The 16,309-nt window shown below is 38.8% G+C and overlaps 1 protein-coding gene across 1 annotated transcript in view; it reads left to right on the forward strand.

Annotated features, from left to right (window-relative positions):
- syt7b (synaptotagmin VIIb) overlaps positions 1-6,618 on the forward strand; it is a 175,717-nt gene extending 169,099 nt beyond the window's left edge. The window contains exons 9-11 of the mRNA XM_052151998.1: positions 4,489-4,603; positions 5,366-5,565; positions 6,503-6,618. Of these exons, the coding sequence (XP_052007958.1) occupies positions 4,489-4,603; positions 5,366-5,565; positions 6,503-6,607 (420 nt within the window). The 3' untranslated portion in view covers positions 6,608-6,618. The remainder of the gene's footprint in view (positions 1-4,488; positions 4,604-5,365; positions 5,566-6,502) is intronic.
- Positions 6,619-16,309: the final 9,691 nt, after the last annotated feature.

Here is a 16,309-nt window from a genome sequence, read left to right on the forward strand (position 1 = left end):
AAATTATTGAAGCTATTCAGTTATTGCCCAGGAAACATTATACAGTTCATTGAACATGTTTTGAACTTTTGTGACAGCATGCCCCAATAAAAATGTGACAACATGCCCACATGACATTCATGGAAAATGACAGTGTGCGATGTCCTGAAAACATACACTCACCTAAAGGATTATTAGGAACACCTGTTCAATTTCTCATTAATGCAATTATCTAATCAACCAATCACATGGCAGTTGCTTCAATGCATTTATGGGTGTGGTCCTGGTCAAGACAATCTCCTGAACTCCAAACTGAATGTCAGAATGGGAAAGAAAGGTGATTTAAGCAATTTTGAGCGTGGCATGGTTGTTGGTGCCGGACGGCCGGTCTGAGTATTTCACAATCTGCTCAGTTACTGGGATTTTCACGCAAAACCATTTCTAGGGTTTACAAAGAATGGTGTGAAAAGGGAAAAACATCCAGTATGCGGCAGTCCTGTGGGCGAAAATGCCTTGTTGATGCTAGAGGTCAGAGGAGAATGGGCCGACTGGTTCAAGCTGATAGAAGAGCAAATTTGCCTGAAATAACCACTCGTTACAACCGAGGTATGCAGCAAAGCATTTGTGAAGCCACAACACGCACAACCTTGAGGCGGATGGGCTACAACAGCAGAACACCCCATCGGGTACCACTCATCTCCACTACAAATAGGAAAAAGAGGCTACAATTTGCAAGAGCTCACCAAAATTGGACAGTTGAAGACTGGAAAAATGTTGCCTGGTCTGATGAGTCTCGATTTCTGTTGAGACATTCAGATGGTAGAGTCAGAATTTGGCGTAAACAGAATGAGAACATGGATCCATCATGCCTTGTTACCACTGTGCAGGCTGGTGGTGGTGGTGTAATGGTGTGGGGGATGTTTTCTTGGCACACTTTAGGCCCCTTAGTGCCAATTGGGCATCGTTTAAATGCCATGGCCTACCTGAGCATTGTTTCTGACCATGTCCATCCCTTTATGGCCACCATGTACCCATCCTCTGATGGCTACTTCCAGCAGGATAATGCACCATGTCACAAAGCTTGAATCATTTCAAATTTGTTTCTTGAATATGACAATGAGTTCACTGTACTAAAATGGCCCCCACAGTCACCAGATCTCAACCCAATAGAGCATCTTTGGGATGTGGTGGAACGGGAGCTTCGTGCCATGGATGTGCATCCCACAAATCTCCATCAACTGCAAGATGCTATCCTATCAATATGGGCCAACATTTCTAAAGAATGCTTTCAGCACCTTGTTGAATCAATGCCACGTAGAATTAAGTCAGTTCTGAAGGCGAAAGGGGGTCAAACACAGTATTAGTATGGTGTTCCTAATAATCCTTTAGGTGAGTGTTGTTCAAACTTTCGGTTAAAATCTACCTTCATGTGGTTGACCCTTATCTTAAAGGGGCCATGTCATGCATTTTTTTATTTTAGTTAAATTTCATTAACCTAGTACCAATCCACTTTTCACACTGTTTTGTTGTCGACATTGTGAAACTGCGTAAAAAATTGGTTCCGGTTCCGACCCGAAATTAATCGTCATGGCCCTGTTCAAGTAGTGGGGGAAAATTTCCGTCTTAGTATAAGAGTGTGGAGCGGAGGGGGGGCGCGGCCGATCAGAATATCGCGCGCCCGGTCCCCAATCGGCCTGATGAGGCGCGCGAGGGATAAAGGCGGCCGGTGACGATTGTTCGAGAGAGAGAGAATTATGGGCATGTCCGTCGTGTGTGTTTGTTTATGTGTTTTTGAGTTTCTCATTAAAATATAATTTATGTTGACAAGCCGGTTCTCGCCTCCTCCTTGCCCATCCTTCAACTGTGTTACATTGGTGCCGAAACCCGGGAAGGAGGAGGGATGCCCGTCGCAGAGTCCTCGACACTGCCGTCCACCCAGGGAGCGCCGCTGCCATCTACCGGGGACGGAGTAGCCCGACCGCCCGGATGCGGGTACGGCCGTCGTCCGCGGGGCAAGTGGGGACTGGATACCCCGACCGCCTGGAGCGAGGGAGCCGCTGCCGGGGCGGAGGAGTGCCCTGCCGTCCCCAGAGACGCGGAGGGGTCGAGGGAAGACCGCCGTCCGCGAGGGGAGGAGGGAAGAAACTCTCCGACCGCCCGGAGCGGTAGAGCCGCTACCAGGGGCGGAGGAGTGTCCCCATTTGCCGCCAGAAAAGCGGAGGCGCGTTCTACCCGCTGGGGGTCGGCGGTTTCACTCCGATTCGCCCGGTGTTGGAGCGGCTGTCGTCCGCCTGAGTGTGGAGGAGTGTTCGAGGACCATGCGACGGTACATCAGAGAACCGGTGAGTGAGCTTTTTCTCTCTCTCCTCTCTCTCTCCCTGTCGCACCGTGTTGGCCTTTTCCCTCGCCTATTTTGTTTTTTTTTGTTGTTGTTGTTGTCTTCCCCTCCTGTCTCCTCCCAGGGCGAGGAAGGCGGGGATGACCACGCGGGACGCAAGATACACCCCGCCCCAGGGATAGGGGGGGTGTACGTCATGCCGGTGGCACCCCGGCCTGAGATAACGCCGGGAGGAGTGTGGAGCGGAGGGGGGTGCGGCCGGTCGGAATATCGCGCGCCCGGTCCCCAATCGGCCTGATGAGGCGCGCGAGGGATAAAGGCGGCCGGTGACGATTGTTCGAGAGAGAGAGAATTATGGGCATGTCCGTCATGTGTGTTTGTTTATGTGTTTTTGAGTTTCTCATTAAAATATAATTTATGTTGACAAGCCGGTTCTCGCCTCCTCCTTGCCCATCCTTCAACTGTGTTACATAGGACCATCCATCGATGTGTATAAAAGCTTGTTTTCTGAAAGTGAACTGAAAATTGGACAAATATTTCTGATTGAAAAATAAAAAGGTGTAGAACGTTCTGTGAATGTCATTCAAATGACTTTTTTAACAGGGTAAGGCTCATTTTAATTTGTGTAAAGAAAAGGCAATTATATAGGCCTACCAATATAATTGTTTTGATTGGTAATAATTTTTTTTAATTATTGCTTTATTCATTTGGTAATGTATTTCATTTAATACAGGGAATTTTGCCAGCATTTTTTTCAAAAGTAAGCTAAACGATAGTTTTATAGAGTTGGGCTATATGTTAGTTTTGGCCAAAATATTGGATGTTCTGTCTAATAAGATACAGTTGAGACATCTGGCAGCCTTACTAGTGTATATTTCACCATTGACTTTCATTGCGCTCCGCCCTACATGTTCTTCATACAGATACATAATAAAATAATATAATCTCAAATTAATATTTCTTGACCTACAGTATTGTGTATTTCTTTGTAAGTAACCATGTAATAAGTTGTGGTTTATTTTATTATTTTTAAGCTGACTTTACAGTGCCTTACATATAAAACAAACACAGGCAGATGAAACATTAGAATTACATTTGTTACTCACCGGCATTACTGTCATGTCCAATATAGTTGGCAATGTTCCTTCTTTCAATACAAGTTTCTTTGAAAATCTTAATCTTGATTCTCAAAAACATTCATAAAGAAGTGTTCCATAAACATATATTCCCACATTGATGCATTCAGGAACTGCGTTTGAATAAGCCAGGCATTTATACTGTTGGTATCCTTAGAAAGGCTATGCAGAAATTCTGTTTTTCCACAACCAGGAACACAACAACATCTGGGGACCTTACTTGGGATCTTAATCTTTTTGTTGGTTAAAAGCAAACTACAGTAACAATAGTACCACTTTCAGTGTTGATTACCTCAGCTATTCAAATGAACACCACATTGTTACGTCACTATTCGGTCGATTTCAAAGGGAGTCCTGATGATAGAAATAAATATATATTTATTCTAATTTCATTGGCTTTTGAACTAGGTGTTTGAAACCAACACATATATACTATACATGTACATGCATATATTTATGTCCTAGTTATGGCTTGAATATGGCAAACACAGAGGTACAGGTGGAGACACAAAGGCACAGTAGACTGTAGCATAAGAATACTAATCACAGAAATACAGTACAATGTCCTAAGCAAAATAATGTGTAATGTACAATAAAAAAAATATGGAATCTAAAATGCTGTGTGAGTATATTTTTTTAATAAAATATAATAATAATAATAATAATAATGTAAACATTTAACAATTTTACATTTAAACAAAAAGCTCTATGAAAATTCTTGTGTTTGTTTTGAGCGACCCGCTTAGACCACCCCAACAATGTTACTCAACTAATGGTCCCAGTATCTGACTGTATGAACAACTGAAGATGAGGGGCGTATTCAGAAAGCTGTTTTGAAAACATTGTTTCTTTTTGCAATTCCATTTGGTGGTCTTAGTGTCTCAGATATTACACACTTCAGCTTTAAAGAATGAGCTTTTTATTTGTCTGGTTACTTCATGAGAACCATAAGCTTGCATGACAAATAAGGTGATTGGTAACCAATGAACTGGTCCAGTACTGACCTGACCTTACTGTCTGTGTTCATTTCATCAGGGAAGTCGGGGTGACCTGCTTGTGTCTCTGTGTTATAATCCCACTGCCAACATCATCACTGTGAGCATCATAAAGGCAAGGAATCTCAAAGCCATGGACATTGGGGGAACATCCGGTATGAACTTATGCCTCCTATTTCTACTCTAAAATGTATGGTGGATTTCTGGAATCTGTGGGTGGCTGTTAAGAGTCTAGATGAGGGGGGCCTGGGTAGCTCAGTGAGTAAAAGATGCTGACTAGAGTCACAAGTTCGAATTCAGGGTGTGCTGAGTGACCCAGACAGGTCTCCTAAGCAACTAAATTACCTGGTTGCTAAGGTGAGTAGAGTCACATGGGGTAACCTCCTCATGGTCGCTATAATGTGGTTTGCTTTCAGTGGGGCGCATAGTGAATTGTCCTTAAAACCCTTTTCATGGGCAGCATGTTTCTGTAGCACAAGCAGCAGCATGGTCATGGGTCCTATTCCCAGGGGACTCTAGATTGGTAGATGGCACTAGTATTTGATTCCCATGGAAAAGACAAACTCATAAAAGTGTACTTTCAATATAGTGAATGTCGCTTTGGATAAAAGCATCAGCCAAATGTATAAATGTAAATCACTCGACATTCTCGATATGTTGCTTTCCAAAGCATCTGCTGAATGAATAAATGTAAATGTAGTATAATAGTCCTCACAATATTTAGTGCACATGCTGTCGTGAATGCTAATGGGATTTCTCTAAAAATGGAGTATCCTTGTCAAGGTACCATCTGCAGAGTATTCCGTGTGGCACAAAGCACCTTAATATTCTTGAATTTAATTTAGAATTTCATCACAAGAATTCAAATTCCCCCTCATTGCCTGGACTCAACTGTTTCTTGTTTGTGTGTGTTTCAGACCCCTATGTCAAAGTGTGGCTGATGCACAAAGATAAACGAGTGGAGAAGAAGAAGACAGTGGTGATGAAGAGGTGTTTAAATCCCGTGTTTAATGAGTCGTTCCCCTTTGATGTCCCTGCTCATATCCTCAGAGAAACAACCATAGTCATCACAGTCATGGACAAAGACAGACTGAGTCGCAATGATGTCATAGGCAAGGTGTGATGTAATGGGGATGCATACACACTCACATACACACTATCACTGGGTAATATTGCAAAAAAAAAACTAATTAAGCCTTTTTTGATGATTTATCCCATACTGGTAATTTCAACAAACAGCCAATGTTGCCAAGTAGATTAAAACACTGTAACAATCTAGATAAAATAATCAAAGCATGTTTTCCACACTGTTTTCAGAAAATTAACAAACGAGAGAAAGAATCCTTTTCATTTATATGCATTAATATAATGATTTTGAATCAGTTAATTGAACGGTTGAATCATGGAAATGAATTGGACTTAACAACTGTAAAGCCATTTTTGCTACTGAAGTTTAAATGAGCGTTACTAGAGCTCATTAGGAAGTAAAATGGACTGATTAAAAGTGCATTCAAATGATATATGGTATATTCTCAATATTATTTAATATTAGATCATCATCAAAATCATTGTGAATAGATTGTCAATATTCAGTATATTGCCCAGCCCTTATACACATACACACACCCACACACACACGTATGCCCAAACAGTATTAATACAAATGCCATGCCACAAGGACAAAGTATATTGAACAATGTCACTTGCAAAGGACTGTTACAAACAACGTAACCAGCACAAATATCAAATAAAGTGTCTTAATATTCACTTCCAATGTTTGGTAAGTTACTCTGAAACTGTAGCTTCCCAAGCTACAAGATACTCATAGCTCAAAGTAGTTAGATTAAAATTGAGCAACTCTTTTAAAAGGTAGTTAGCTACACTTCAAGTTACTAGCAAAAAGTAGCTAGTGTTGCATTTTGTGACACTACAGCGATTGAATTCTATACACTGTTGAATTCTATAGAATAAACATGTTTTTGCTCTAATATAATGTGTAATTTCTGCAAATTTGGTTATCCTTCCACCTTTTTTTGTTCACACCATATTTGTAGATCTATCTCTCATGGAAGAGTGGCCCAGCAGAGGTAAAACATTGGAAAGACACGATGAGCCATCCGCGCACTGCCGTTTCCCAATGGCACGCTCTCAAAGCTTGAAGGACCTGCCCACCAAAAGTAAACAAAACCCTTCAAAACCCTGTTGATATGCACAAGTTTAAACACGGGTACCAAAAGCCATCCAACTATCTTTCTCTCTTTCTCTCTCTCTGTCTTTTTCTCTAACTCCCTTCTCAATTTTTCCTGCAGTTTGGTTATAAAGAGCCTGCCTTTGTTTACTGCTATTATTTTTTCCCACCAAAAAAGAGGCTAAGCACTGCCAAGAAGACTGGGAGAGAAGTTCTTATGTAATGGAGATGTAAACAGACTCGTCTTCCTTGAGAAAAAGGTCTGACAACTCAACTGTTCTTTGAACAGCTGAACTGCCAAACAGGGTGACGTCTTTCGTCTAACTTTAATCGCTGAATTTGAAATGGCTTAAAACAATCCCCAAAACAGCCCCTTCTATGTTTTTGTCTCACCTCCCTTGTGCCATCCCTCTAAGTGTATGGAAAGATCTGGAAGGATCACAAACACAGTGCAATAACTAGTTGACGGAGGGATTCACTTTTTTTTTATCAGAACAGTGTAGAAATTACTATTTCTCTGGAACTCTTTGTTGTATGTTCAGTATGTACTGTGGGTTATGTGACAGAAAAAATTAGGTCTTGTTTAAAAAAAAGAAAATATTCAAACAATTTTAGAACATTCCTATAAATGTGTAAAAACAAAATGGGGCAAGAATTGAAAGATCGAGAATTGTAAAAATTGTTGTTTGTGGGTTTCTCTTAGACCCACAACATAGGCCTATTCTGCACAGGAGCGTGAAAGCAAACACTTCATGCTACATGAGCACGATTTAATTTGTCTTTGCATTCCGAATTGTGTCAGAATGCAATGCGTAACACAGCGCAAGTATGCATTGCCACAAGACAAATATTCTCTTTTAGGCCAACTGCTATCATGACAACAATCATGAAAGAAACAGTTTGAAGATAATCTTTACATATGTATACAATTACATTCATTCTTATTCTTTTAACAGACACTTTTATCCAAAGTGACTTACAAATATGGAATACAGCAAAAGCGATTCATCATAAGGAGGCAATAACCTGAGCAGTGCTGTAATACAAGTTTCAAATTGCTCAGAGATGTACAATAGCAAGCCACATGAATAACAACACATCCACTTTAATGTCTCAGCCAATTGAAGGTAACCCTATTATGCCCTTGAGTACTGAGGTTTGTTACCACGACAGTAAAGCAAGTTTGCATACTAAGAATGTACCATGCACCTGCAATGTGTTGGCCCAGTGTCCCCATCTGCATTTGCGTACTTGTGTAGAGTATGTTTCTGGCCTTACAGTCAAACAGAGACGTTAAAATGTATTTCCAAAGCAAAGAGCAATAGAGAAGACAGGGTTTTTAATGTATGCGTTTGTGTTTGCACACATCTGTGCGTGAGGTGTGTGTTGGCTTATGAGCTTTTTGATGAACACTGAATAGAAGCAGGGCTGTAGGAATACTTTTATCTAAAGCAGCATTCCGTACACACTTTGCAGAGGGTTGCATCAACCACTTAACCTGTATGCAATGACACTGCCAATGTGAGTTCAACCACTGTCAATATGCTTTTCATTTATTTTCAGACTCCAAAAGGGCTGGATGAGTTCATTATGTCCCTCGAAAATAAGATATACAATTTATTGAACTAAATCTTAAGATCTTAAGAGATAAGTGAAACCAGAAAATATAAAACAAAATCATGTAATTGTAAAAGTTGTTTGTGCGTCTTTGGCTTAGTGTGTATGTATGTGTATATGTGTGTATATTTGTATGCATTTGTCACAGTCAGTATTTGTCTGTGTTGAGGATTGGATTACAACAGTCATATGATTGATTTGTAAGTAAAAATTACATTTAGTTGCTTCTTATGCTGCCTTCAAGTCTTCCTGTGACATACTTATGAGTTCGGAAAATGAAATTATGACACGATGTGTGTTCAAGCGTTTTTTGTTGGAATCAAATTCATGTTAAGAATATTGCATTACACCTTAAAAAAGTAACTTAATTAGAAAGTTATTTTTTATGGAAAGAAAAGTGTTTCTCTACTTTTGCTCACAGCCATTTTCTCTTCTGCTATGCTATGCATTCCATACAAGAGATATTACAGGTCATGATAGCTACTGTACAATACTCGTGTAAAAAAACAGTAAACAAACTTTACAGATATTTAGAAAGCAGGTCTTCATGTCATATTTATATTAAAGAATACATATAAATTAAATAAATACATATTTCCATCAACATGGCAGCCAATATGAATAAAGAAGAATGACCGCTATCTTCCCTAAAGCAGCAAAGTACAACACTTAAACCTGCATCATCATGTCATCATGTGCTGTGCCCATCGACAATGCCAAAGTCAACTTGAGATGTTCTTCAGAAGTCAGGATAAAATTCAGTGGGGAATGCCAGTCTAACTTGTTCAATGAATAAATAAATATTATTCACTTAAGTCCTCTCAGATCTGAATTGATCCACGGTGCATATAGATGCCACAACTTCCAAGGTGCATTTTGATACAACTTGAATGGAATCGTTTTAATGCACCAAAATGTCATAAAAACTGTTTTTTTCATGAATCACACTATTGTTTATTATAAAACAAACATTTTTAGAAAGGAAGACATTTTCTCTGCATACACAATCAATGTAGAACGTTGCTCAGAGCCACTGATCCAGAGTCAGCTTTTCTCATCCCATTCTCCCAGTTACAGGGAGCTGCAACATGGAGCTGTTTAGCTGCATAAGTCAGTGAATTGAGCGAGTATTTCACCCTGTGTATCATGTCTTGACCAGTGAAAGACTATTCTTACAATCCCTCTGCCTGCATTTACTGATTTTTGAATGCAGTGTGTATTAACACACAAATCAACCGTGTTTCACTCAAAGAATGTTGACCTCATATTACTCTAAAACACTAAATGTGCATGCGTGTTAGCGAGTTGATTGACAGGCGATGTCTGTATCTAAAAGGTGATTGGCTCTTCTGCCTGCAAGGCTGGACTTCCTTTCTATATCCATTAAAGTTGGGTGCTAGATCTACTTGGTTGGGTGTTCCAATTTCTCCCATACATTTAAATAGAAGTGACTTATCTAGCCACTCACTCTCTAGAACTACAATGCCAATCATGCACTACGTCTCCTCCCCGAAGTTTGCACACTTTTACTCCTGATTTCTCGCAATGCATGGACAGTAGAGGTGTGCAAAAGCAACGCTTTACTTTATTTAAAAAGTAACTCAGATATTATGGTCTAAAATAAAAATATTAATGACTTCACTCATTACTCTAAAAAAGTAATCTGGTTATGTAACACACATTACTTTTATCACATTACCCCCAACGCTGGGTGTGTAATTGATGCTTTATTTGGGTAAAGAATGATGGGAAATGTAGTTTGGTCATGCCAAGTTTGGGCCTGTTTACACTTGGCAACTGCATGCATTTCCACTGATCCAATGGCTATCCGATCATGAAAAGACCAGGTGTAAATGCCTTCTGAAACACATTGATTACAATTTGATCGCTCAAACCACTTCAGGAGGTGGTTTGAGATGTATTTCAGGTGAAACTGGTCAAGTCTAAATGCATCTTGCTGTTCAAGCCACATATGTAATCTTTACCCCACCCAAACAGTGCTATGTCAGCATAGAAAAAATGCTAAACATTTCAGCTGTCACCAAATATTTGAATAGGGCTTGCCTCATGCAGTAAATAATAACAAAGACAGAAACGAATGCATGTTGTAGGAGAGACAGAAGTTTTTCCTCATTAATTTGATGCAAATTGCTGATGAAACTGAAACTTAGCACTGACATTAGCGCAGCTGGCACGCATGGCACATCTTTCCTACGAGAACCCTCTAGGGGAAAAATACACAGCGTCCATTTACAAATTCACTTGGAAGCAAATAATAAAGCACATCATTTAAATTCACTGCCCTGAATTAGCATAATCACAGAAGTGAACGCCATTTTATTTGCATATAGCGTGGGAATTGAAGATCGCATTTATATCCATTTGCCGGTGACACATTGATGTGCCCAAGTGTAACTGTAACATTCAAAAAGAAAATCCCAAGTGTAGTGTGTCAGAATGCAGTTTATAACACATGGCGCTAACGTGTTAGCATAAGCGTTAGCATCAACTTGTCTTCTACAGTCAGTTTTCTCTTTCAGGTCAACTACTTTCATAGCAGAGCAACAGTTTCAATTTTAACAAAATTATAATCTTAATGTGTACATTTAGCTGGAGCTCTAAGAAAATCCTGATTGTTCTACTTGTAATTACTTAGTGCGCTTATTTCGTAATTTGTGTGCGCTGATCTTGTAAATACAATAATTTTTACATGACTTTAAGGCAGCATTTGCTCAGCTTTGAGAAAGGTGTTATAGCTAACATAAATGTCAAGTTTCTTTTAATTGTAGATGGGAACTGATCAACAGGTCCACAGGGTATAATAGCAATACCATTCATTTTTGTTTTTCAAACATTGTATGTCAAACTGCTGTGTTTGCTTGTGATTTCTGTCTCTTCTTAAAGTGTTACTTACATAACAGAGAAAAGGCAGATATAGGAAGGGAAGAATTTAAATTGTTACCATGTCAACAGTAAAATTAAACCTAAGGTTCACCATTATGAAAAATGACTATTGTTATAATAACACAGTCAGAGTACAAATTATCTTTAAGAAGACAAAACCTCTTTAAAGAAGGTAACTGCTTTATCCGTCCTTGAAATAATAAGACAATGTACTGTAGATAAGCAATATATATATATATGTTTAAACATTAGGGAAGGTAACGGTAAATGTAAGTGATCACTTCAGGGTTAGGACTTGTGCTCATATCTGTTCATAAAGTCAAGTGGCTTTAAATGCACAGATGTACAAATACAAACACACACATAGTCCTTTTAGGAAGTGAAACAGTACATCACCTTTCTCCCCTCCATATGCCTGTGCTCCTAGTGTCAGACGAGACATCCAAAGTGAATTTCACTGCTAAAAACTCACAGCCTGTCCATTTGATGGCACAGTCTATACAAGTGTTAATTCCTTTATTTGGACTTCTAAGCAGGGCTGTCGCTTGATTTCATGGGGACTGTATAAATCGTGATAACAGTAAAGCACCTACGTACAATTGAAGTACACTTGGCAAGTCAATAACAAGTAAAGCCACAAGACTTACAGTAAACATATGTGTTGCCATGAGACTAGTGAGATAGAATTGCTAACTGATCTCATCTGTGCCATGTTTTATCCAATCTTTCAATGTCAAGACCGCGTTACACTGTTGAACCAGGTAACTTTCACATGCTATACGTAAGGATGCCAGTATGAGATGTGACGTAACGATCCATAATGCACTGTTTACATGCAGTATAGAATGCATACAATTATTTCTGAAATGCACTCCAGAAGTTCACCTACCTAGTAAAATAGTCCCACCTCAAAAAGGACCACTTAACATATTGCAGAGGGATGCATCAACCACTTCACCAGTTTGCAATGACACTGCCAATGTTAGTTCAACTGCTGCCAATATGCTTTTCATTTGTTTTCAGACAGTTCATTTCTAAAAGGACTGGACAAATTCTTTATGTCCCTCGAAAATAAGATATACAATTTAGTGAACTAAAAGAGATAATTGAAACATTAAAATATAGCGTAAATCATGTAATTGTACCAAGAAAAATAGTCCCACCTCAAAAAGGACAACTTAGCATTTTGAGCATCATATTTGTACCCTCAAAATACCTTGCGCCATAGACTTTCATTGTAAGTGCCTTACTGTAACTGCAATTTATTTCCCTTATCCAACCCGTCTCATGATAAGTCATAGTAATAAGTATGAGATGGCAAATCATAAGAAAGCTTACAAGTTGACTCATAACAAAACACACTGTATGATTTTTAGTCCCATAGTGAAAATAAACGGACCATCAGATGATGTTAATATTTTTGTTCATTTTAAACTAAGTTTAACTGCTATCCCAAACCTAAACCTAACCATAAAGTCTAACGCTTTACCCAAACTGTAACCTTAGCCATGATTTTACAAGGGAAATTACTTTTTCATATGGAAGATAAAAACTAAGTTTGGAAAGAGACTAGGGAAGCATATTACAGATTATTGACATCAGTCATTTGTATTGTATAAATAAATAATTGATACAATGAAATTTGTTCATTGACATTTCCTTTCTTAAAAAAAGTGGTGGATATGAGGCAAGCTAAAATGTGATGTCTGTATTGTATTGACTTGAAATTCTTTTTGTTGATTGATTGGTCCTCATGGGACTAAAGGTTGTACGTTTTTGTACTAGTCAACTTCTACGCTTTCTTGTGATTTCACCATCTCGTACTAATTATTATGAGACTAAAACACCCTATGTATGTTGCCCTCATCACAGGACCCGGGACAATGTCTCCAGCCCTGCTTTTAGCATCCAAAACTTCGTGACTTCGTGAGTTGAAAACAATGAGCACCTAACACTGAAAATGAAAGTAAATGCAGAAGAGTGCACAAGTGAACGGCATGCTTTGTTTTGTCTTGTCTTGTTGTATGACTCACCACGGTGAGGCAGCTAATGTGTGCTTGTCTGTTGTACTGTTGTATCCACAAATTCGTTTTTCAACAGTTGGATTGCAGAAGTGGACTCCATTGTTTTTGCATTACGAAACAAAATGCCAAACCAGGTGTAAAACAACCAGCATTTGAATGGTCACGTCTGTTATCACAAAGACGGTTACAGACAATTGAATGTGCAGTGACAGATTTGAAACCGAACTTTGATTTATGTGACGACAACTCATCTAAAGATGTTGTGTGAACTTGTTTGTGTGCTTGTCAAATCAATGTTACCTGGGGAGTTTTGATGAAAACCCCTGATATTTCTCATCATCCCTGTGGTGTGCACAATATGATTTAACATAATGATGATTTATTTTGGCATAAATGTACAGTGTAAATAGATGTAAACCTGTATATAAATGAAGGAAAATGACTCGTTTCTTGAAGTCTCTTAATTTATAAGTTGAGAGAATGAGTGAACTTGTTATGATAGTTATATTGTGATAGAATTGTTTCTTTTTTGTCTTCTTTTAGTAACTTGTTAGATTGTGTGACTGGTTTTGTCTATGCACAATTCTGATGTTCTGTGGGGTTTTTCTAGCAATCAGTTTAAGATATTATGTGTGTGCGTGTGTGCTGATTCAACAAAATTGTTCTGATGTTGCACCATCTTTTTTTGCCGTAAATTGAGTTAATCTGATTCATTTACAATTACCCTAATTGTAATCCCTAAACAGTGCTACCAGCTTCCAAAATGAATCAGAGATTTTGTCTGTCTTTTGTTCAAAAAGAATACGGTTGATACTAATAAATGGACATTGGTGGAAAACACATCCTCTAAGTTTGTGAGGAATGACTTTCATTGTCTTTGTCATAGAGCGTCTTGCTCTTCCAGGGCACTACACCTGTCCTTGCTGATGCAGATCGGGAGTGGAAAATAACCTTAGTAGATTTATACAGAGAAAAATTTAATGGCTCAGAAGATGCTCTTTTATGGCTCAGGAGACATGATGGACTTCTCTTATTTGTTTTATTTTCTTTTTAATAATTCCTTAAAATAAATTAAAATAGGCTCAACAAAATAAGCAAGTGTTGACATATAGTCATGTGTAGAGTACAGAGCTGTAAATAAAGGTAAAGAGAACTAATTTATAACTTTTCTTTCCTACAGGTAGGAGTTTCTGTTGTGTTTTTTGGAAAGTTTGTGTGTGTTTTAAAGTGTACATAAAACAGCATTTTCACTACTCATTTGCAACAGGATGTGACATGATTTTATCCATCAGAATTGATTGGACTATGAAACTTGGGTGTTAAATACCAGAATGGAGTCAGGTGGTTGGAGTGGAGGAGTTGAAAAAGCAAGATGGCTTCATTGCAAATCACTTTAAGGAACGTCTTGTGACGTGTTGACCAGGAACTTCTCTTGTGAGTGACTTGCAATGGGATGAGCTCCCTGCCGCTGTATTGTGGATTAATTGCATTGCATTTCATTGTAATAACATTGAGTGTCTTTTGTTTTGTGTCTTATTTATGTTGTGTTTTCAGCTTTTGTTCACTTTACTTATTTGGTTGTGATTTGCATCTCTGGGCCACTGTATATATGCACAGAACATGGCATTGCTCGTGGAAAGGCAATTGACAAATAGCTGTGTTTGCCCTCTGACCTCTATTACTTGACTCTATTGTATGTTTTGTGAGCACTAGAGTAATGTTAATGCAGTTTACTACAGTAAACCAAGGAAAGAGTAATGCATAATTGTGGAAAGAAATTGTGGTACATAGAAGGGAGCAACTGAGATGAGGGAAAGTGATGAAATACTTGGCTGTCACGACTCAAACACACACACACACACACACACACCATGCACATACTCAGCTCGGTGGAGGATGACAGGAACATGTCAGAGAGATGGAAAGAGAAACGAGAGGAGAGATGTGTGGGCGAACAACAGTTCACTCACATGAAACAAGCTGTAGGCAAACACATAAATAAGCCACGTGCTTTGAACATTATTACTATTAAATCCATAGGTGTACGTATGTGTGTGCAGTACATACAGAATAGGAAAAAGAAGATTGCAGCTTGGATAGCTAAAATTCTTGCCATTTAACTTGTCATGCAAGAAATTAAGTGTCAAGTTCTGGGAGCAGATCATGAGAAACAGCACAGGTGGTAAATCAGACAACAGAGTGAAAAAGTGGTGAAGAGCCAAGCAATGACTAGAGAAAGAGGTTAATTCTCCATGAATACTAAACATGTATTTAATGAGTTTGAACACAATATCATAGTAAGTGCAAATATTTTGTAATATTCTTTGATGTCCAGAGCTACTTGAAGAAGGCTATCGTGAGACTTGGATACAGTGAAATCAAAATTGGAGTTTTGTTAATTTAGTCCAAGTGTGCTTTGAAGCATCTGCTGTATTTACTAGAGTACACTTAAACATTGGCAAAATTCACTTTAAGCACATATAAGATATTTAAAATGTATAGTCTCTCTTGCTGGAATACGAACCAGAAATATTTATGACTCACACTGCACTCACTCTTTTTGTCCAATGAAATGCGCTCTAGAACAAGAATGTCCCTCCCCCTTATTCACTCAGCAAGCCATTTCACTGGGACTTTAAAATTGTAAGTGTCTCACCATATACTAGCATGCACTTTTGAATGTGGGAACATAAAAATGTCTGAAATCAAAATTGGGCTCTGTGGCTTTTAGTCTGTTGGCTTTTATGCCATCTATATGTTTCTGTGCATCCAAAATAGAATTGTAGCCAGTACACTAGATGGCCAAATGTATGTGGACACATGATCACCATTCCCTTGTTAAACATTTCACTTCAAAACATCATTAATAGGGAGTTGGTATTTCCTTTGCTGCTATAACCAAGTAGGTAAAGCTGAAGGCTAGGGATTTCCAAATGGGTGTGGTATCTCCAACAGAGGGCAAGATTAATCCAAAAGGGAGTTGTGGCAACTCCAAGAGCAACTCCGCTTCCACTCACGGTTAGGGAAAAGGTTAGGTTAGGGGATCCCTATATCATTGCTTATGGTTTAGCTCTGTCTGCAGCTTTATCCTTCTCGTTATAAAAGCTCTTCTGAGAAGTCTTTCCACT

Source organism: Xyrauchen texanus, chromosome 2 (assembly GCF_025860055.1).
Source record: "Xyrauchen texanus isolate HMW12.3.18 chromosome 2, RBS_HiC_50CHRs, whole genome shotgun sequence".
NCBI lineage: Eukaryota > Metazoa > Chordata > Actinopteri > Cypriniformes > Catostomidae > Xyrauchen > Xyrauchen texanus.